Consider the following 23168-nt stretch of genomic DNA (forward strand, 5'->3'; position numbering starts at 1 on the left):
GTGTGTGTGTGTGTGTGTGTGTGTGTGTGTAGACTAGTAGACCATTGAAAGTCCTCCATGGTTGTTCCTGTGGGAGCAAGCTGTGACTCCACAGCTTGTAAACAGGAACCAGCAGGATTTTAACAGACTCACAGCCCTGCAGGTGTTTGGATTGAACACACACTCTCCTTCTAGCTAGATGTCTTTCCTCTTCTTCATGGTTACATCCCAAATGGCACCCTATTACCTATATAGTGCACTACTTTTGACCTGGGCCCATGGGCTCTGATCAAAACTAATGCACTACATGGGCCCTGGTCAAAACTAGTGCACTATATAGGGAAAAGGGCACCATTTGGGACACAACTCATGTTGAGCGCTTTATTTCCATTGTTCGGGCAGGAACTAGCATGGAAGTTGATCCTGTTTAGACCCATGCACTTTATCTGACATGGATTGTCTAGTCAAATGATTATATTGACAGAAAGAGGCGGACAAAACTGTTATCTGTTGTTTTTGAGAATTCATCATTCCATTGACATTGTAAAACTGTCTTGTTTACTTCTAGAATACAGGAATTCAGGCTGTTCCTCTGGTATGCTAGCTAGCTGCTATCCCAGGTCATTTGCTTGGTTTGCAGCTGATAAGAGAGACAGGATGCATCCCAAATGGTGCCCTATTCCCCATAGGGCTCTGGTCAAAAGTAGTGCACTATAAAGGGAAAACGCTCCTATTTAGGATGCATCTGGGATCTTTTTATTGTATGTGTGGTGGTGTATGAATGGCTTGACAGGACTTGTTAGGTCGACTCAGGCCTGCTCTTTAGCCTAGTGTTCTACCGAGCCTGAAATAAGTTTGCCCAAGGGAGAGTCCTCACCCTGCTGTAAACATTGTCTGGGATAGGGTTACCTTTAGGGGTCTATTACCTGCTGTATGTCTCAATGGTCTGTCATATATCAACTGTCCCTCTGTAGTAACACCTACAGAGCTTTCTCATTCATTCCCCTCGGGTAGTTTGGTCCAAGTATGATTTCAAATTGAATTGTAATTGTCACATGCGCCGAATACAACAGGTATTACAGTGAAATGCTTACTTACAAACCCTAACCCACAAGGCAGTTAAAAAAATAAAATAAAACATTTGAATAAGAAAAAAAGTTACAAATAATTAAAGATGTTTTCTTTCAAATACTTAAGCTACACTTTATTAAGCTATTCTGGCTCAATGGAATAAATTAAATAGTCCCAAAAGGGCAAACCACGCCCATCTGGCACCCCAGGCAGTCACTCAAAGAGGAATTTGAAAGAAAACAGATACTATTTGAACCCAGTTGGTCTGGTAATAAGGTGGGTGAGGGGTGACTGGCCCCATGTCATATAATTCAATGAAGACATGAATATGGAAGATGTGTCTGTGGGTGTTTCATAGTGATGAGCAGTGGGGTGCTGGGACCGGTCTTTGATTCTGCATTAGAATTGACATTGTTTGCATCCCAAATGGCACCCTATTCCCTACATAGTGTACTACTGTTGACCAGGGCTCTGGGAATAGGGTGCCATTTGAGACCCAGTACTAGTCTCTGATGGTATTGGCAGCAGCTTTGTTACAGAGTATTGGCAGCAGCTTTGTTACAGAGATACTAAATGCCTGGCTCACATTATCTTTTTATTTCAGTATGTTTAGCTGGTGTCAGTATTTTGCAGATGCAGACTGCCGTTTTTATTGTGAGGTTTGGAAGGTTTCTCTGTTAGTTAGGCAGATAGTGTTTTAGCCAAGCATCTCTACTGCTGTCAATGTTGTAATCCTCCTCAGTCACGACATTGGGATATCTTCTGGTCTGTGTTCACATCAAGGATACATCCCAAACGGCACCCTATTCCTTATATAGTGCAATACCCCATATGGCTCTGGTCAAAACTAGTGCACTGTATATGGAAAAGGGGACCATTTGGGACGTGACCCAATACCCCATATGGCTCTGGTCAAAACTAGTGCACTGTATATGGAAAAGGGGACCATTTGGGATGTGACCCATGTTGAGCAGTTTATTTCCATTGTTCGGGCAGGAACTAGCACGGAAGTTGACCCTGTTTAGACCCATGCACTTTATCTGACATGGATTGTCTAGTCAAATGATTATATTGACAGAAAGAGACCGATAAAACTATTTGGGGTACTATTTGAACCCAGCTGGTCTCAAGTTTCAAGTGTCATGTTTTAATGTCACATGCACAAGTACAATGAAATGCCTTTCTTGCAAACTCAAAACCCAACAATGCAATACTTTTCAATAGTATTGCACTATATAAGGAATAGGGTTCCGTTTGGGATGTATCGTTGATGTGAACACAGACCAGAAGATATCCCAATGTCGTGACTGAGGAGGATTACAACATTGACAGCAGTAGAGATAATTGGCTAAAATACTATCTGCCTAACAGAGAAACCTTCCAAACCTTTATAAAAACACCAGTCGGCATCTGCAAAAACCTGGTTAAATAACGGTGAAATAAAATAAAATACATTTTAAAAACATAGTGAAATGAAAAGGTAATGTGAGAGGATGTGAGCCAGGCTTTAGTTTCAATGTAACAAAGCTGCTGCCAATAATCCCATCAGAGACTAGTACTGCGTCCCAAATGGCACCCTATTCTCTATATAGTGCACAGCTTTGGCCAGAGCCCTGGTCAAACTAGCAACCTCCATGTTTAAATGAGCTCATCTGTGCTGTCTTCTTGGCTGAGTAATGTTACCTCCTTAAGCTCCCACCTACCACCCCTCCTATCGTCACCAATGATTGGAGGGTGCTAGAGATCGTAGCCTACATGATTGGATAACAATCCTGCAGCCAGCAGTTTAACCCAGGTCAGATGAAGCCTTCACTCCTGAGACGGCAACAAGGGCTATCACCGCTCCGATTGGCTGACTGAACCCCAAGGGTGTGTGTGTGTGTAGGGATTTTTCTGCCATTGTAATCCTTGGGTGGGCAACCTAAGTGTTAAATTGGGCAACAAGCCCAAACAGTGTACGAAATGTAATAAACAGTTTGGATGGAAAAACTTAAGAGTAAAACCAGATATAAAGTATGTAGAAAATATAATAGAATGAATTTAACATTTTTGATTTTGTTATGTTTGAGCATAAGAACACACACGGCATTAGCCATTGTAAAGTGCTTAGAATTGCAGGAAATACCCTTTAATTAAAACTGCAACAATTTTCGCTCAGCTCCATTGAAAAATGCATAGAATTGCAGCAAATTTGCTTTAAAACTGCAACAAATTCCCTCAGCTCCATGGAGAAATGTTTGAATTGCAGCAAATTGCCTTAAAAATTCTAAAATGTCTCTACACTTCCAAGATGGAGGGTGTTGGAAATTCAGCTGTGCCCATTGCCACGCCCCTGCCACACCTATGCCCCTTTTTCATCCAGAAAAACAACCTGTGTGTGTTGTTAACATTCTACTCATATAACAGAGCAGCAGACAGACAGACAGACAGTAGCTCACCAAGACCAGTCAGTCCACAACAACTGTGTATGCATTCATCTATCTGCCCTGACAGCCAGTGTTTTATTACACAATGGCTGATGTGGGTTGGGTTCTGGGAATCCCAAGGGTTTTTTTGTGGTTCAATACTTTCATCATTGAACCCTGGGCAAAAGTAGACACTATTTAGCAGTGTACGGACATCTGTGTCCAGTGGGAAATTACTCCTCTTACTTCAATGTCAAATTCAATTCAAGGGGCTTTATTGGCATGGAAAACATTGTAAAGGTTTTCCTCCTCCTCTTCTGAGGAGGTGTAGCAAGGATCGGACCAAGATGCGGCGTGGTAAGTGTCCATGTTTTAATAAGAAAAACTCAACATGAACACAAAATACAAAAACAATACATGTGAACAAACCGAAACAGTCCCATGTGGCACAAACACTGAAACACAGGAAACAATCACCCACCAAACAACAGTGAAACCCAGGCTACCTAAGTATGATTCTCAATCAGAGACAACTAATGACACCTGCCTCTGATTGAGAACCATACTAGGCCGAAACATAGAAATCCCAAAATCATAGAAAAACACACATAGACTGCCCACCCCAACTCACGCCCTGACCATACTAAATAATGACAAAACAAAGGAAATAAAGGTCAGAACGTGACAAACATATGTTTACGTTGTCAAAGCAAGTGAAATAGATAATAAACAAAAGTGAAATGAGCAATACAAATTTACAAAAGTTCTAAAAGAATAAAGACATTCCAAATGTATTTTGTTGTTTATATACGGTGTTGTAATGATGTGCAAATAATTAATAAAGTACAAAAGGGAAAATAAATAACTTTTACTTCTCCTTCTCCTCCTTTTCCTCCCTCTCCCTCCTCCTCTCTTACCGCTCCCTACTCCTCCTCCTCTCTTCTTCCTCCTCCCTCTCCTCCTCCTTAAGTTCACCTCGGGGAACACCACACAAAACTTTATTGTTTCCTCTCAATGGCTGGTGCCTCAAAAGACAATAGGTCGGCTCACACCAAAAACATGTAGTGCAGCAAGCATAAAAAGAACACGGAGCAGATCAGATGCTCGGCTCCTGAGTGGCACAGCAGTCTAAGGCGCTGCATCTCAGTGCTAGAGGCGTCACTACAGACACCCTGGTTCAAATCCAGGCTGTATCACAACCGGCCGTGATTGGAAGTCCCATAGGGCAGCGCACAATTGGCCCAGCGTCGTTCGGGTTTGGCCGGTGTAGGCTGTCATTGTAAATAAGAATTTGTTCTTAACTGACTTGCCTAGTTAAATAAAGGTGAAAAAAAAGATGCATACACTGCCCTGCATAAGGGACTGCAGATGAATGTAGCTCATTAGCTAACTGGCACTGTGCAATGCTGTACCAACAATCAACTCTCCCAGGTCTTCCTGCTGGAGACCGCTGCAGAAGTTAGCTGTTAATGCCCCTACTTGTAGAATGTGGTGAAGAATTTAGGCTGGGTCCATACATAGCGCGGGCATGTGTACAGTTGTGACGTCTACCATCTTTCCTCCCATCTGTCTCTGGCCTGACAACTGCTCATTCCCTCAGAGCAGCTGAGTTGACAGGGATGGTCACAACAGCACAGACCGGCTCACACATCATTAGACATTAGATAGGCCACAAGGGCCACAACGCAAACTTCTACAACCCATGTTCCCCACTCAGATACACACTAACAAGGCTAACTATACGATGCGCTAAGGTTAGGATGTGACATTACCGGGGTATACAGGTATATGTAATATTGCTTACTGCATAACCGTTTTTAAAAGCATGCATCCTCTCCTTTTGTATCTACTACATGGTGCACATTGACTCTTAGAAATAAGCTGTTGAAATAGTCTGTTGTTGTGTATTTGTTAGTGTAATACATCAGGAGAGCACCAGCGGCTGACCGTTTAAAAGGCACATTGTCTATTGACCACTGGAGCCAGAGGACCATGTCTCTTACAGAGTCATTGCATTTGTCTGGAAACCGTCCACAAAGAAATCTCCTTTCTCTCCCCTGTGCTTGGTTGTCGAGTGTTATTTAATTCCGATTGGTTTATTGAGTTGCTTTTGTTACCGCCTCACAATCGAAGCTGCATTTCATAGAATGTCCTAATGAATAGGCTTCTCAGAGCGCACTGAGTTCTGCACTTGTTCCATTGTCTGACCTCCATCGTTTAGCCTCAGCTGCTGTGCTGTGCTGCCCAGTTTGCAGCACTGTGACAATGTGAAGGCCTTATACACTCTCTCTCTCTATCGATGTGTGTTCTTTCTCTCCCTTTCTCTTCACTCTCTCCCTCTCTCTTCCCTCTCCCTTTCTCTCCTTTCCTCTCTTTCTCTCTCCCCCTCTCTCTCTCTCCTGGCTCTGTGTTTGGCTCTCTGTTGTGAGGGGAGAGGGGGGCAGTGAGAGGAGCTGGGCATGATCTGGTTTGATTCGCCTCAGTGGAATAGGGCAGCCAGGCTAAATCCCACGGTGGTATAATAGGGGTTATAATTAAACAACGGAGGCTGTTTACACCCTGGTCACCTGACTAACTCAGGATACTAGGAGCGTCTCTCTGGATACTGCAGAGGTGTGTTGGCATTTGGGGGTGGGGGTTGGTGAAATGGATCGGTGGGTTAAAGGTGGGTGGGGGGGTTGGGGTGGGGTGGGGTTAAGAACGGGAGGGCACAGCTGCTGCTGCCATGTCTTTGCAGCTGTGGGCACCGACCTCACCACCACAACCCATCTTTGTCATGCCACCTCACTCCCCACCACTACTGCCAGTACCACTATTTGCCCCCTACCCCCTTCCTCTTTCTTTCTCTCTCTCTCCCTCTTCCCCCCCCCTCTCTCTCTGTCTGTCTTTCTCTCTCTCTCTCTCTCTCGCTCTCTCTCTGACAGACAGCTGACTCCCCCTGTTTTGGAGGACTGTTTTGCCTCCCCAGTTATTTATTCCTGATGGCTTAGTGAGATACGTGCCTGACCACAGACCGACTGACCACCCTGGACAGGCCTCAGAGAAGAGCCTTGTTGTTCCTAAGGAGAGTTTCCAGGCAGTCAGCTACTAGACTGGGAGCCAACTTTACTTTACTGGTTTTAGTCATCTCCAGTTGGTAGAGAGATCTCAGATCTGATCTGGTAATGGCAGGACTCACAGTTCTCTTTCGCTTCCTCTACATGGGCTTTCTGAGGGACAGGGGGAGACAGCAGGGGAGACAGCAGGGGAGACTGGCGCTAACGGACCAAAGTCAAACTTCTGAAGAGAATGGTATGTCAAAATGAATACCCTTCGCTTTCATCTGCATTGCTTGCTCTTTGGGGTTGTAGGCTGGGCTTCTGTATAAGCACCTTGTGACAACTCCTGATGCAAGAAGGGTTTTCTAAATAAATGTGATTCAATTTGATTGACCTATGTTATATGCTTTCTGTGTTAGTGCCACATTACGTCATTCAGGTGGTCTGTCTTTGTGTGTTATTGGCTGTAAGTAAAGTCCTTTTACAGATCATTTGCCTTAGTGAGCCAAGGCTAAATAAACCACCTCCAAGTTACTTCTGCTTTCGCCCCTATTAAGAGAAACAGAAAGCTTTAAACCTAGCTACATGGTAATCTCCCTGCTGGACAGCCTCTCTCTGATTGACTAAAGATACTGGCTATAATAGGGGTATCAATGAGTTCTTGGTTCTGGTCATATCTTTGAAAAGCCAGTCAGGTAAAAAGCTTATGTCTTAATTAAAAGGGCAGTGTTGTATTTTGAGACAGGCTTGACTATGCAAATAAGCCAATAGGCGGAGGGGTAGCCTACATTATCTAATTCTCTGTATGGTAATAATAATTACTTTACATATTACATCATATAACACAATACAATACAATGCAATGTCAATATACAGTCACCTATTTGGCCCATGGTGTTACAGATCAAGTGAAAAATCATAAATTAATGTCAAGCCCTTCATAATGTAAAAACGTGTTTAAAAGTCTCATGCAATGTAGGCCTGCATTGAACAGCACATATTGGTTACTGTAGGCTATATCATAGAAATCTAAAGCTATTTTCATGTGACAATGTTATAGGATTTGCTCCATTGGTTTTGTTGGTAGGCCACTGTCTAAAACTGTAAAGGTACAGCCTCAGTGTTCACTACAAATGCGCGCTGGAAGTTACACAAAAGTGTCACAACGTTCAAGTTTCTGCTCAAAATACAAAAAATGTGCTCAGTGTCCCAAAAGATTAGAGGGAATATTGGTTGTAAGTAGTGCTGGGCTATATGGCCAAAATATCATACAATGATATTTTTCACATTTTTGACAGCATTGACTGTATATTATGTTTTTTTAATAATAAAAGTTCTAAATGTGTTTTATGTATAGTTCATGACCCTAGGGTGGAAACACAAATTATAAGTCATTTCAATGGGTCTTTCTCCATTCTGAATGTTTTGTACTGTTCAATACAACGTCAAACAATGTCTGTATTTCCAGCACTTTAGTTATAATTTCCATACTGTGCCCCACAGAGCTGCATAATATGGGAAAACATCTCGGCCTAGTTAAATGGTGAACTGTTAGAATCATGGAAATAGAACGATGAATCTAATTCTATAGTTGGAATATAGTGGGCAGCACCTTGAATACATTCTTTGACATGACAATGCAGGAATAAGCCAGGGAGGAATTATCAACAGGGTAGGAACCAAAGTGTTGGTCAGTGTTTCCAGGGTACCCTAATTAGGTGTTACAATACATGTTTTCTTACCTCATGTAGCTAGCTAGCTACATGCTAGCTTCGCCTATTCCTCTCTTTTTTGGAAGATGCTGTTGCACAAACAACATGTTTATCTAGGCCTACATCAGTACTAGTACCAGGCTGTATTAGCTACCAAAGTTTGCTCTGACTTAGTACATTTAGCAAGCTAGGTAGCCAGCGATTAGCATTAGCAGCCAACACAATTTATTTTAGCTAGAACTTGATAATAAAATAAATACTAGCAGACAGTATGATACACAAACTAATAGTGTAATTATAGAACGCTTGCAGAAAGCAGCATCGTTGTCACCAACATATGTTTGCATCTGTCCATGTATACTGCAGAATGACTGACGGGGCGTGTGGGAAGCAGCATTCAGCAGGAGAAGCGGAGCGAGAGATGACTCATGTAGCAAACTGAGTAAACCATAAAAAAGGACATTACATGCGTTGGAGTTGCATATCACATTTAACAAAACAAACGTTGAAATATCGTTATAGAAGGTAAAGTAAAACCCATACCGGTTCCTGTATCAACACCGGTATATAGTAAAAAGAGGTATACCGCCCAGCCCTTGTTGTAAGTGGGATTAAAATGGCTGCATTTTGCTGGGTAGGGGTCCAGGAATTAGAGAGGGGATTAAAAGCAATCATCAATAAAGCCTATTCCACCGCAAATCCATGTACGACAACTGTTTGGTACGGCTTAACTTTTTTCCATGTAGTCGAGAGTGAGGCAGAACTGCTTAATTCGAAGCAACACTCCTCGTCAGTAAATCTTATTTGGGGGGCAGTGGGGGACAAGAAAGAAAAGCTCTAATTGGTAAAAGACCTGGCATTGCCTTCGAGGTAACACTTGGTTCCCGGGAGGCCGAGAGGCAGGTTGCCTGATTTTCTTCCTGACATACAGGGCCTGCCTACCCAGACCAACAGGCATGGTCGGCTGCCACCTATGATTTCTCTACGGCCTAGGATTTCACTAGCTCCTTTGTTAGGCAGAGAAAGGTCAAATCAGGAGTTCACGTGGTACCTGTGATAATGGCGGTGTTGGATAACCACAGCTGGCAGTATGCACAGGCAGGGAGTACCCTCATCCAACTGTCAGGTAACATTACAGTGGTCACCTCAGATACTAGTATTCACCTTGTTGTTGCTCTCTGTGTCTGTCTTGGTGCATGATTAGGGAAGCAGGTTGATTCTCCTGTTTTGGTAAATACAATGTAATTTGTGTGAATGGTTTGTGTTTGTCTATTTCTGTACATTACTGTATTGCTAAGGGACATTAGTCTCTAGTTGTGTGGTTTGCTGTTCAGATTCCCTCTGCAACATTAGGTGCTATCAGCTTTCAGAGAACAGGAGAAGAGGGTAGAGTGTCCTTGACTTATGAAGCTCTGTGGCTTCGGCCACCTAATCTGCCAGAGCCCCTATGCTGTAGTTTCCTTATGTATTAGCTATAGGCTATGTCTCTGTACCAAATGGCACCCTATTCCATATATAGTGAACTACTACCACGCCGGGCTCTGATCAAAACTAGTTCCTTATATAGGGAATAGGGTGTCATTTGGGGCTCACTATATCTATCTGAAAACAGTGAATTGAACAATGGCCATCAAGACTTCGATGTGGACTCTGGCTAAGCAAGCCCATGCACTGACTCTCTTTTTGATCACAGAAGACACAGACCGGTGTGAGTAAAAATGGGGGGAATTGCTTGTTTACTCAGAAAAATCTCATTGTGGTTTATTGTCCAGCCTGGAGACTGTATCTGCATCCCAAATAGCACCCTATTCCCTACATAGTGCACTACTTTTGACCAGAGCCCTATATAGTGAACTGTATTGGAATTGGAGGTGCCATTTGGGATGCACCTGTGACCAGATAATAAATGCAGAAGAATCTGTGGCGCTCCTGGCTCCACCCTCCGAGGGGAAAGGAGAAAATGAAGGCCATTTGTCATGCAGATGGCTGAGAGAGAGCTACGGAATGAGATCAGGGTCGACTGTAAATCTCCACCATCTCAACCTGTCACTTCTTCTTCCAGGGGCTTCTCATTACAGCCCTGGGCTACATCCCAATGGGCTACATCCCTGGTCAAAAGTAGTGCACTATATAGGGAATGGTCTCCTGTCTGTCCCATATCACCTTGGCATGTCTCTGTCTCATCATAACACTCCTCTGTGAGGGCTTGTTGTCAGGTGGAGGTGGGATACTAGAGAAGATGGGAGAACAAATGTAAGGTATAGTCTAGTGTTGGCCTTGCCCTGTATAGAATGGAGAATGGACACATGCTACGTTCTCTGTCCTGTAGAGGCCAAGTGTTAACCTGTAGACTATAGCTTAGTGTTCACCATTACACTTTGTCTTTGGATTGCACTTGTGATTTGTGAACCAGGCTCATAGAAGAGATATAGAGGGATGGATCAAAGGGTGAACACACAACATAGAGAGGGTTGCCCATGGAGAGGCCAATGGTAGAGTTAACAATGCCACGGTCAATAGAAGGAGAGGGAGCCGTAAAATAAACGAGGCGAGGACAGTATTGGAAGTGTCTGTGTAAGAGAGGGATCAGTCGACAATGGCCACAGTGCTACCTTTAAAAGCAGGAAGGGAGAAAATGGTCATTTCACTAGTTTATAGGCTTTTTGGGGTGATGCATGGAAAAGACATTAACATACTGATTACAATGATGTTTTATATGGCAGAGTGGTGTTTTAATAAAAAACGGTAAAAACACAGCTACGTAGTACAACACAGTATTGAAGAAGCCTAGCCTAGTGTTTTTCATTTAGTAACATTGTTTTAAAGAAGCTGCAACAGCACAATGAAAGAGATTGTGAAACTGTTGAACTGGGAAAGGCTGGGTCTCTTCCAACTGACTGTGAAGGTCGTACAGCTCTGTAGTTGTTTGGTCTCATCGCTCCCCCTGGTACTAATGGAACAGGAGACTGTTGTTATTATAGTGTAGGTTGTCACACTGGAGAGATGGAATACAACATATCAACAGCACCATGTAAATGGTCTTAATCATCTTTGACTTGTCCAACAATATTCAAAAAGCACAACATAGACACCTGGATTTAAGAATGTATGAATTTATGTACCTAAGATTTCACCATAAATCCAAACCCTGCCCAGTGCCCACCCAGCGTGTCTGGTAAGCTCAATAAAGCACACCTAAAATATAATATAAAATAAATAAAATATAATGTTCAACCCAGGTCTGTTATGTACTGACGGCAGAACAGGATCAGAGGACAGGAGTGACACATTCTGTAGCGTTGAGAGACCTGGTCACTCAGGACTGTGTCCTGTTTCTGTTCTGCCTTCTGGTTATTTAGGGTCTCAAAAACTGGCAAAAGAAAGTGGCACATCATTTACTCTGAGGAAATGCTATACTTAAACCCCCAGAAAAAGAGTGTCGGTGCTGCGCAGAGCAGAGCCAGGCCAAAGCACACAGCATACAGGCAAAGTTTCCCTCTCCATCCAAATGAGATTAGAGTGTCTGGGGCCTCTGTGACTGGAGCTGCAGGGTGAAGAGAAACACCCACACTTCCTCTGGATTTGAAGCGCTCCAGAGTCAAGCTGAGCTGATCACATGACACAGCTGTGAAGAATGGCTCCCATCACAGCCCTAGCCATGGATTTCTTTACACAAGGGTCTGCATCCCAAATGGCACCCTATTCGCTATACAGTGCACTCGTTTATAGGGCTCTGGTCAAAAATGTGCACGATGTAAGGATAGGGTGCCATTTAGGAAACAGACAAGCTCTACATCCTGGTCCTGTGGCTGTGGCCAGGAACGTGGGGTCTGATTCTCCTCATCAGAAATCATCCCCATACATTTGCACCAGGGCAGGAAATGCATTTAGGATGAATAAGGGAAGTGGTGGATGAACCATTTAATTCCATTTGTTTGTTCACTGTTTGGGGGTTTAGCTACTGTATACCATCGGGGCTGGGGAAGTAGTAGGCCTGCTTTAGCTGCTAAATTATTATGTCCAGAAAGTCCTTATTGATTGGTTTTACCCTCATCCTCTAGCCCAAAATGAACTTACTTGTCCTGTACTTGTCTTTTTCCAGCTACTTACTTACTTAAACCCTTTTGATCCTGGTAGCAGCATAGGTCACCAACAAAGGTCATCCACAAAACATCCTATTCGGGGCAGAGCACTATGATGACCATGACTGACTGGGGAGAGTGAGGGCTTGTGTACTATCACACTGGTGTGGAAGTCAGTCCTCTGAGAGGCTAAAAGTATCCGGCCCAAATGGTACCCTATTCCCTATATAATGCACTGCATGAGCCCTGGTCAAAAGTAGTGCACTATAAAGGAGATAGGGTGCCATTTGGGGACAGCTGGTCTTGCTGTCTGTCTGTGGTCCTTGTAAGTAAAGTGCTGTTAAACTGACTGAAGAGGGGATTGACATACTTTCCTTACACCGTGCCTGGTGAGATAGAGTGGTTACTGTGAGGCTATAGGCTTTGGACTAGAGAGAGCTGCTGGCCTGGCTCTATGTTTGCTTCAGTAGATCAGACCAGGCACAGCACAGGGCAACTTCCCGTTCTGAGAGTCAAAGGTAGTGCATTATGAAGGGAACGGGGTGCCATTTGGGAGGCAGACATGGACAACTTAGTGTAGTAGTATACGCAGTGTTGTGGGTCCAAAACCACTCTAAATTCATATTTTATTTATGCATGTTTTCTCAAAGAGAAGGAGTGGTTGAGTTTATTTTCTGTTCAATCTACAGTTTTTCCATTTGTCCATACACCCGGTCATACTGTTGGTGCGACAGTTCTACTTTTTCAATTTCTCCAAGAGCTCCCAAAGTGATATATATCCACATAATAAAACAGATATAGAGGAACTTGTAGACAGGATGCCGAGGTATTGGTGGAGTGTGTCTGTATTCTGCACAGTGCTGTTTTCATCAGACTGTGTGGCTATAACGATTTTTGTTTTATTCATTCAGTAAATCTGTCGGCAGTGGCACTCCTTCTGCTCCCTCATAATTTACATTGTAATTCCACCTACGAGAGGGAGGGCGCACTATTGGTTTACATGATAATGTACCCAGAATCCGCTAGCATATTTTTCAGCTTGTGCAATACTTCCACTGCTGCGATGTGGGGGTGGGTGGAATAAACCCTAGCTGAGACAAAGGAAGGAATGTATACCCTTCAAACCATGACTCAAGTCACGATTTACCTGCCTCACATGACGTTTAGTGACTTGAGGACCACACTGTTATTACCTACATCAGCCAACGTCACACCATAGCTCAAGTGAACATTGTGTGTGCATTGTGATACATCATCTATTGTAAGGCAACACATCGACAGCTTCAAATGCTGCACCGCCTCCCTGTCATCACCATCATGGTTCTGTTGAGCCATTTATTTCCTGCCAATGAATGGTTGATGTCAGTATGATGCAGCATCTGTCATCTCCTGAAGAAGATCAGGCTCCACGAATAAGTCATATGATTAAGTTGTTCTTGCCATTGTTTGAACAGAATATTTCTGATCTGATTGCATCACCGCCTGGTATGGCAACTGCTCAGCATCTGACCGTAAGGCGCGACAGAGGGTCGTGCGTACGGCCCAGTACATCACTGGGGCCAAGCTTCCTGCCATCCAGGACCTTCAGTGGCAATAACAAGTATTTGAACCCTTTGGAATTACCTGTATTTCAGCATTAATTGGTCATACAATTTGATCTGATCTTTATCCAAGTCACAACAATAGACATACACAGTGTGCTTAAACTAATAACACACAAAGTATTGTATTTTTCTTGTCTATATTGAATACATAATTTCAACATTCGCAGTGTAGGCTGGAAAAAGTATGTGAACCCCAAGGCTAATGACTTCTCCAAAGCTAATTAGTCAGGAGTCCGCTCACCTGGAGTCCAATCAATGAAACGAGATTGGAGATGTTGGTTAGAACTGGCCTGCCCTATAAAAAAACCATGCCCAGAACAAAAGATATCTCAGAAGACCTAATATTAAGAATGGTTGACTTGCATAAACCTGGAAAGGGTTACAAAAGTATCTCTAAAAGCCTTGATGTTCATCAGTCAAATTGTCTATAAATGGAGAAGGTTCAGCACTGTTGCTACTCTCACTAGGAGTGGCCGTACTGCAAAGATGACTGCAAGAGCACAGCACAGAATGCTCAATGAGGTTAAGAAGAATCCTAGTGTCAGCTAAAGACTTACAGAAATCTCTGCAACATGCTAACATCTTTGTTGATGAGTCTACGATATGTTAAACACTAAACAAGAATAGTGTTCATGGGAGGACACCACGGAAAAAGCCACTGCTGTCCAAAAAAAACATTGCTGCACGTTTTAAGTTTGCAAAAGAGCACCTGGATGTTCCACAGCGCTACTGGCAAAATATTCTGTGGACAGATTAAACTAAAGTTGAGTTGTTCTGAAGGAACACACAACACTATGTGTGGAGAAAACCTCAACATCAAAACTTCATCCCAACTGTAAAGTATGGTGGAGGGAGCATCATGGTTTGGGGCTGATTTGCTGCCTCAGGGCCTGGACAGCTTGATATCATCGACTGAAAGATGAATTCCCAGGTTTATCAAGACATTTTGCAGGAAAATGTAAGGCTATCTGTGGGCCAATTGAAGCTCAACAGAAGTTGGGTGATGCAACAGGACAACGACCCAAAACACAGAAGTAAATCAACAATAGACTGGCTTCAACATAAGAAAATACACCTTCTGGCGTGGCCCAGTCAGAGTCCTGACCTCAACCCGATTGAGATGCTGTGGCATGACCTCAAGAGAGCAGTTCACACCAGACATCCCAAGAATATTGCTGAACTTAAACAGTTTTATAAAGAGGAATGGTCCAAATTTCCTCCTTACCGTTGTGCAGGTCTGATCCACAACTACAGAAAATGTTTGGTTGAGGTTATTGCTGCCAAAGGAGGGTCAACCAGTTATTAAATCCAAGGGTTCACATACTTTTCCCACCCTGCACTGTGAATGTTTACACAGTGTGTTCAATAAAGAGATGAAAATGTATAATTGTTTGTGTGTTATTAGATTAAACAGACTGTGTTTGTACTGTATATTGTTGTGACTTAGATGAAGATGAGATCAAATTTTATGGCCAATTTATGCAGAAATTCAGGTAATGCCAAAGGGTTCACATACTTTTTCTTTCCACTGTATATACTAGGCGGTGTCAGAGGAAAGCCCAAAAAATTATCAGCGACTCCAGTCACTCAAGTCATAGACTGTTTTCTCTACTACCTCAGGGCAAGCGGTACCGGAGCGGCAAGTCTAGGTCCAAGAGGCTCCTTAACAGCTTCTTCCCCAAGCCACAAGACTGCTGAACAATTAATCAAAAGGACACCGGACTATTTACATTGACCCCCCTCCATTTGTTTTATACACTGCTGCTACTCGCTGTTTATTATCTATGAATAGTCACTTCACCCCTACCTACATGTACAAATTACCTCAACTAACCTGTACCCCCGCACACTGACTCAGTACCCCCTGTATATAGCCTCGTTATTGTTATTTTATTGTTACTTTTTATTATTTTTAACTTTAGTTTATTTGGTAAATATTTTCTTAACTCTTTTTTGAACTGCACTGTTGGTTAAGGGCTTGTAAGTAAGCATTTCACGGTAAGGTCTAACAATGTTGTATTTGGCGCACGTGACAAATAAAGTTTGATTTGATAGCACAAGCAGTGTTTCCTTCTCTTCTCTCCAGCGAGGCACTACAGTAGTAGGACTATATTGTAGAAAGCCGTTTCTATGCTGTTTGTTTTCAAAGGGCACACGACAGCACACTGAGTGAGTAGAATGGATTGCCTTCATTATTAATGCATTATCAAGGATGAGTGATTGACAACCTTCATTTCATGCTTGGCAGACTTGTAAATGAAGGCTGCGTGGTGCTGCCTGGGTTATAATGATTGTTCACCAATTACTGTATGGAGGGATATTGCAGTAAAGGCGCTGGGATATTGGTGTTTGTACTCATGTAAAGCAGGCTGAACATGTAGGCCTAGCAGTGAAAATCCTATATGAGCTCATATGCTTCAATTGCTTGGGCTAATTTGATGATTCTACATGTTCTGGTTCAGAAGTGACTTATTGCACCACACTGCGTGCAGAGCACTGTGTGAGGTGTGTGTGTGTGTGTGTGTACCTGGGGATGCCAGTGAGGTAGGCTATGAGTCTGCGGAGGGCCTCTGTTCATATTCACGGTTACCTCTGGCCACCTGGATAACACAGGAACCAGCATGAGAAACACACAACAACCACTAAACAACGTGTGTCTGGCCTGTCTTCTAGGTGGAGCATTGTCTGAGACAAACATAGTGGAACTCTACCTCTCCCTGCTGACTCTGATCTATAATTTTAGCAGTGTGTGTGTGTGTGTGTGTGTGTGTGTGTGTGTGTGTGGTGTTGACCCTTCTCGGTGCCTCTAGAAGTGCAGTGGAGATCAGTGTTGGATGTGGGCCATTATCAGGCTGTTACAATAAATACACCAGAGAGAGATAAAGAGAGAGGTGGGGGGAGAGAGAGAGAGAAAGAGGGGGGAGGAATGTGGGCACATTTGACAGGAAACAGAGGAGTTGTGTTTCCAGTGGGGCCCATGCCCTGTGTTACTGTACCACACACACACACAGGTCTACACTCTCACATGCTGCTGCAGGAATGTTTAGACTGGGCTGACATGCGTGTGTCAGATCATGAAAGGGAGTTGGACGATAAGGAGGGGGGAGGGAGGGAGGGAGACAGCTTTAACAGCTATAGTTTGATCAGAGCAGTACGCTGCTCGTATTCTGAACTTGACTGGAATGAGACATGGGGGTGAGTACACACCTGCACACAGATACACACAGACATGCAGACATGCATGTGCACGCACACACACACACACACACACACACACACACACACACACACACACACACACACACACACACACACACACACACACACACACACACAGCCCTGAAGTTCACCCACCTATGGTGTCTGCTCTTTGGATGAGGGTACACACAGACACACTAATACAATACAACGATTATAGAAGCATTTTACCTTCCCTGTCCCTCTCGAATGGTCTCTGTCCCAGCTGGTTACCTGAAGCAATAGATGATCCTCTTTAGGGCCCAGCCCTGCTCTGCAATCTCCTTTTATTACATACTGTGTTATGATGTCCAGTCAGGCTTGACTAGTGCTGACTGGGTCAGATGTGGGATAGAATCAATATCAAAGTAGCCATGTTGTATCGGTTGGCCTCTGCTCTCCCAGAGCACGACTCACACAGACCTCCCCGCTGGATTTGATTGGCATCGGATATTCAAACAGACTGAAAGGCTACTGGTATCATCGTTGTCCTATTACCTTGGTCTAATCTACGCAGATCGTCTGTGACAAAGGTTTTTAGCCTCTCTCCGAATGAAATCATATTTTTATCAGCAGCAACAAACTGGTAGAGTCATCGGTAACACTTTATTTTACCGATGGTGAAAGCTACAAGCCTACTTTCCTGGTAGTCTATTTATGATATTTCCAGGTAGTCTATTTATGATATTATCTAAGAAAATTCTGATTACTCTGGATACTTTCTGGTACTTACAGTAGGCCTGTGTTAGACTGCTGCGTCTTCCATCCTATCTAGTTGGTGTGGAGCAGCAACAGTTACAACAGTTAGTAGATCAGGTGTCATTGGTTGTCTACTCTTAAAAACAAGGTTTGCAAAAGGGTTCTTCAGAACCCTTTTTGGTTCTAGATAGCACCTTTTTTTCTAAGAGCGTAGCCTAAGCCTACAGTGGAGGTGACAGAGAGGACTGGATCCAGTGTGATATTGACAAAATATACAACAGACAGATGAGGAAAATGGTAACACTGGTTAGGGGAAAACACATAACTTCATTAAACATAACGAATTTGGCCAATAGCAATAGATTAAATCGACTCATTAGCCCTCAAAGGCAAACACGCCTCAAACACGGGGCAAAACGCCCAGAAACGAACGCATCTGAGTATAAACTGCAGTACTCAGTACTACATGTTACCTCAAGAACAGATCTTACAGAATGATGAGAGCGGCATCCTAAAAGGACCTTCCCTTGGCCTCACCTGGCATTAACCATTCCCGTTTAAACAGGTACATTTTCCCCCCACGAGGCACAGTAGTAGGCCAAAATTGTATGAAGACGTTTCTATGCAGTTGATTTCAAAGGGTAAACGACAGCACACTGAGTGATTATTCATGCATTATCAAGACAGAGGGATTGACAACCTTTATTTCATACACTTTTCTGTCCGTATCTGGCAACTGTTTTAACCTCATCTCAGAATGAACTAGTACTTTTAATCGGCATTCACACTTATTGAGTCGGCCATCTTTTTTGATAGGATGCTATTAATCATATCATGCAATGCCTTGTGAAAGTCGGATTTTATGTTACAGTAAAATTAATAATCAATTTTGGATAATTGCAACAACAACTAATCCATTGAGCTGTGACAAAGTGGGTTGGGGGCAGGGGACTGCAGTTTGAGACTACGAGGAGTGGTTTGATATGGTAATATGACCATGAATGCATCCAAAATGGCACCCTATCTCCTATTTATTGCAGTACTTTTGACCAGACCCCATGTAGAATAGGGTGCCATTTGGGACACAAACCATCTCTCCACATGGGGTGGAACAGTGAGTGGGAAATACAGTATATAATGTTGCAGCTTTTCAGGAGATAAAACCTAGCTACTGCCTATTAGCATGTCCATAAAATATTCAGAGTAAGAGCATAGGCCTTGGAGCTTCCTTTCCCTGCACAATACACACACACACACACACACACACACACACACACACACACACACACACACACACACACACACACACACACACACACACACACACACACACACACACACACACACACACACAGCATTAACTCTGAAAGTTGGATAATGAAAATCAGCTTGTTGACTCTCCTCCGTGTCACATTCTATTGGAGTCCAGCATGAACGAGGCAGCCCTCCCCAGACTACCACCTGTGTATCGCTGTGTGTTTTCAAAATCAACTCCTCCCCAACCGTGATTTCACTCTCTGCTTTATTTGAAATAGACCTCTCTCTCGCTCCCTCCCTCTCTCTCTCTCTCTCTCTCATTTTCCCTCTCTCTACCACTCGCTCTTTCTCTCTCACTCTCTCTCTCTCTCTCTTTCTCTCTCTCTTTCTCTCTCTCTTTCTCTCTCTCTCTCTCTCTCTCTCTCTCTCTCTCTCTCTCTTTCTCTCCCTCTCTCCCTCTCTGTTTCCTCTCTCCAGTTTAGTAGTTAAGTGAGCTGCTGCTCTACCAGGTCTAACACAGTAAGCTGCTGCTCTACCAGGTCTAACACAGTAAGCTGCTGCTCTACCAGGTCTAACACAGTAAGCTGCTGCTCTACCAGGTCTAACAAAGTAAGCTGCAGGTCTACCAGGTCTAACACAGTAAGCTGCTGCTCTACCAGGTCTAACAAAGTAAGCTGCTGCTCTACCAGGTCTAACAAAGTAAGCTGCAGGTCTACCAGATCTAACACAGTAAGCTGCTGCTCTACCAGGTATAACAAAGTAAGCTGCTGCTCTACCAGGTATAACACAGTAAGCTGCTGCTCTACCAGGTCTAACACAGTAAGCTGCAGGTCTACCAGGTCTAACACAGTAAGCTGCTGCTCTACCAGGTCTAACACAGTAAGCTGCTGCTCTACCAGGTATAACACAGTAAGCTGCTGCTCTACCAGGTCTAACACAGTAAGCTGCTGCTCTACCAGGTATAACACAGTAAGCTGCTGCTCTACCAGGTCTAACATAGTAAGCTGCTGCTCTACCAGGTATAACACAGTAAGCTGCTGCTCTACCAGGTATAACACAGTAAGCTGCTGCTCTACCAGGTATAACACAGTAAGCTGCTGCTCTACCAGGTCTAACACAGTAAGCTGCTGCTCTACCAGGTCTAACAAAGTAAGCTGCTGCTCTACCAGGTATAACACAGTAAGCTGCTGCTCTACCAGGTATAACACAGTAAGCTGCTGCTCTACCAGGTATAACACAGTAAGCTGCTGCTCTACCAGGTATAACACAGTAAGCTGCTGCTCTACCAGGTATAACACAGTAAGCTGCTGCTCTACCAGGTATAACACAGTAAGCTGCTGCTCTACCAGGTATAACACAGTAAGCTGCTGCTCTACCAGGTATAACACAGTAAGCTGCTGCTCTACCAGGTATAACACAGTAAGCTGCTGCTCTACCAGGTATAACACAGTAAGCTGCAGCTCTACCAGGTCTGACACAGTAAGCTGCTGCTCTACCAGGTCTAACAAAGTAAGCTGCTGCTCTACCAGGTCTAACACAGTAAGCTGCTGCTCTACCAGGTCTAACACAGTAAGCTGCTGCTCTACCTGGTCTAACACAGTAAGCTGCTGCTCTACCAGGTCTAACACAGTAAGCTGCTGCTCTACCAGGTCTAACAAAGTAAGCTGCTGCTCTACCAGGTCTAACACAGTAAGCTGCTGCTCTACCAGGTCTAACACAGTAAGCTGCTGCTCTACCAGGTCTAACACAGTAAGCTGCTGCTCTACCAGGTCTAACAAAGTAAGCTGCTGCTCTACCAGGTCTAACAAAGTAAGCTGCTGCTCTACCAGGTCTAACACAGTAAGCTGCAGGTCTACCAGGTATAACACAGTAAGCTGCTGCTCTACCAGGTATAACACAGTAAGCTGCTGCTCTACCAGGTCTAACACAGTAAGCTGCTGCTCTACCAGGTATAACACAGTAAGCTGCTGCTCTACCAGGTCTAACAAAGTAAGCTACTGCTCTACCAGGTCTAACAAAGTAAGCTGCTGCTCTACCAGGTATAACACAGTAAGCTGCTGCTCTACCAGGTCTAACACAGTAAGCTGCTGCTCTACCAGGTCTAACACAGTAAGCTGCTGCTCTACCAGGTCTAACACAGTAAGCTGCTGCTCTACCAGGTCTAACACAGTAAGCTGCTGCTCTACCAGGTATAACACAGTAAGCTGCTGCTCTACCAGGTCTAACACAGTAAGCTGCTGCTCTACCAGGTCTAACACAGTAAGCTACTGCTCTACCAGGTCTAACACAGTAATCTGCTGCTCTACCAGGTCTGAACACAGTAAGCTGCTGCTCTACCAGGTCTGAACACAGTAAGCTGCTGCTCTACCAGGTCTGAACACAGTAAGCTGCTGCTCTACCAGGTCTAACACATTAAGCTGCAGCTCTAGTCAGTGCAGTAGACGTGAACTTACTAAACACAGCAAAAAAAGAAACGTCCCCTTTTCAGGACCTTGTCTTTCAAAGATAATTCGTAAAAATCTAAATAACGTCACAGATCTTCATTGTGAAGGGTTTAAACACAGTTTCCCATGCTTGTTCAATGAACCATAAACAATTAATGAACATGCACCTGTGGAACGGTCGTTAAGACACTAACAGCTTACAGACGGTAAGCAATTAAGGTCACAGTTATGAAAACGTAGGACACTAAAGAGTCCTTTCTACTGACTGAAAAACACCAAAAGAAAGATGCCCAGGGTCCCTGCTCATCTGCGTGAACGTGCCTTAGGCATGCTGCAAGGAGGCATGAGGACTGCAGATGTGGCAAGGGCAACACATTGCAATGTCCGTACTGTGCCTAAGACAGCGCTACAGGAAGACAGGACGGACAGCTGATCGGCCTCGCAGTGGCAGACCACGTGTAACAACACCTGCACAGGATCGGTACATCCGAACATCACACCTGCGGGACAGGGATAGGATGGCAACAACAACTGCCCGAGTTACACCAGGAACGCACAATCACTCCATCAGTGCTCAGACTGTCCGCAATAGGTTGAGAGAGGCTGGACTGAGGGCTTGTAGGCCTGTTGTAAGGCAGGTCCTCACCAGACATCACCGGCAACAATGTTGCCTATGGGCAAAAACCCACCGTCGCTGGACCAGGCAGGATTGGCAAAAAGTGCTCTTTCCTGACGAGTCGCGGTTTGTCTCACCGGGGGTGATGGTCGGATTTGCGTTTATCATCGAAAGAATGAGCGTTATACCGAGGCCTGCACTCTGGAGCGGGATCAATTTGGAGGTGGAGGGTCCGTCATGGTCTGGGGCGGTGTGTCACATCATCATCGGACTGAGCTTGTTGTCATTGCAGGCAATCTCAAATGCTGTACGTTACAGGGAAGACATCCTCCTCCCTCATGTTGTACTCTTCCTGCAGGCTCATCCTGACATGACCCTCCAGCATGACAATGCCACCAGCCATACTGCTCGTTCTGTGCGTGATTTCCTGCAAAACAGGAATGTCAGTGTTCTGCCATGGCCAGCGAAGAGCCCGGATCTCAATCCCATTGAACACGTCTGGAACCTGTTGGATCGGAGGGTGAGGGCTTGGGCCATTCCCCCCAGAAATGTCCGGGAACTTGCAGGTGCCTTGGTGGAAGAGTGAGGGTAACATCTCACAGCCCGAACTGGCAAATCTGGTGCAGTCCATGAGGAGATGCACTGCAGTACTTAATGCAGCTGGTGGCCACACCAGATACTGACAGTTTCTTTGATTTTGACCTTCCCTTTGTTCAGGAACACATTTTTCCATTTCTGTTAGTCACATGTCTGTGTAACTTGTTCAGTTTATGTCTCTGTTGTTGAATCTTATGTTCATACAAATATTTACACATGTTAAGGTTGCTGAAAATAAACGCAGTTGACAGTGAGAGAACGTTTTTTGCTGAGTTTACTACTACACTGTATGTCTACAGGATTTACTCTGTCTTATTTGGGGCGGCAGGTAGCCTAGTGGTTAGAGCGTTGGGCCTGTAACCGAAAGGTTGCAAGATTGAATCCCAGAGCTGACAAAGTGAAAAAAAACTGTTGTTTTGCCTCTGAA

The 23168-nt window shown here is 44.1% G+C and overlaps 1 protein-coding gene across 3 annotated transcripts in view; it reads left to right on the forward strand.

The window, feature by feature from the left end:
• LOC110485836 (triple functional domain protein) overlaps positions 1-23168 on the forward strand; it is a 149624-nt gene that overhangs the window by 39759 nt on the left and 86697 nt on the right. The window contains exon 1 of one of the 3 annotated variants that reach the window (XM_090195238.1): positions 6375-6746. The exons of the other annotated variants lie outside the window; for them this stretch is intronic. Coding sequence (XP_090051364.1) covers positions 6620-6746 — 127 coding nt within the window. The 5' untranslated portion in view covers positions 6375-6619. Of the gene's footprint in view, positions 1-6374; positions 6747-23168 lie in introns of those variants that run through there. 3 annotated transcript variants of the gene reach the window in all.

This window comes from Oncorhynchus mykiss, chromosome 2 (genome assembly GCF_057628025.1).
Source record: "Oncorhynchus mykiss isolate SJ-2025 chromosome 2, ASM5762802v1, whole genome shotgun sequence".
Lineage (NCBI taxonomy): Eukaryota > Metazoa > Chordata > Actinopteri > Salmoniformes > Salmonidae > Oncorhynchus > Oncorhynchus mykiss.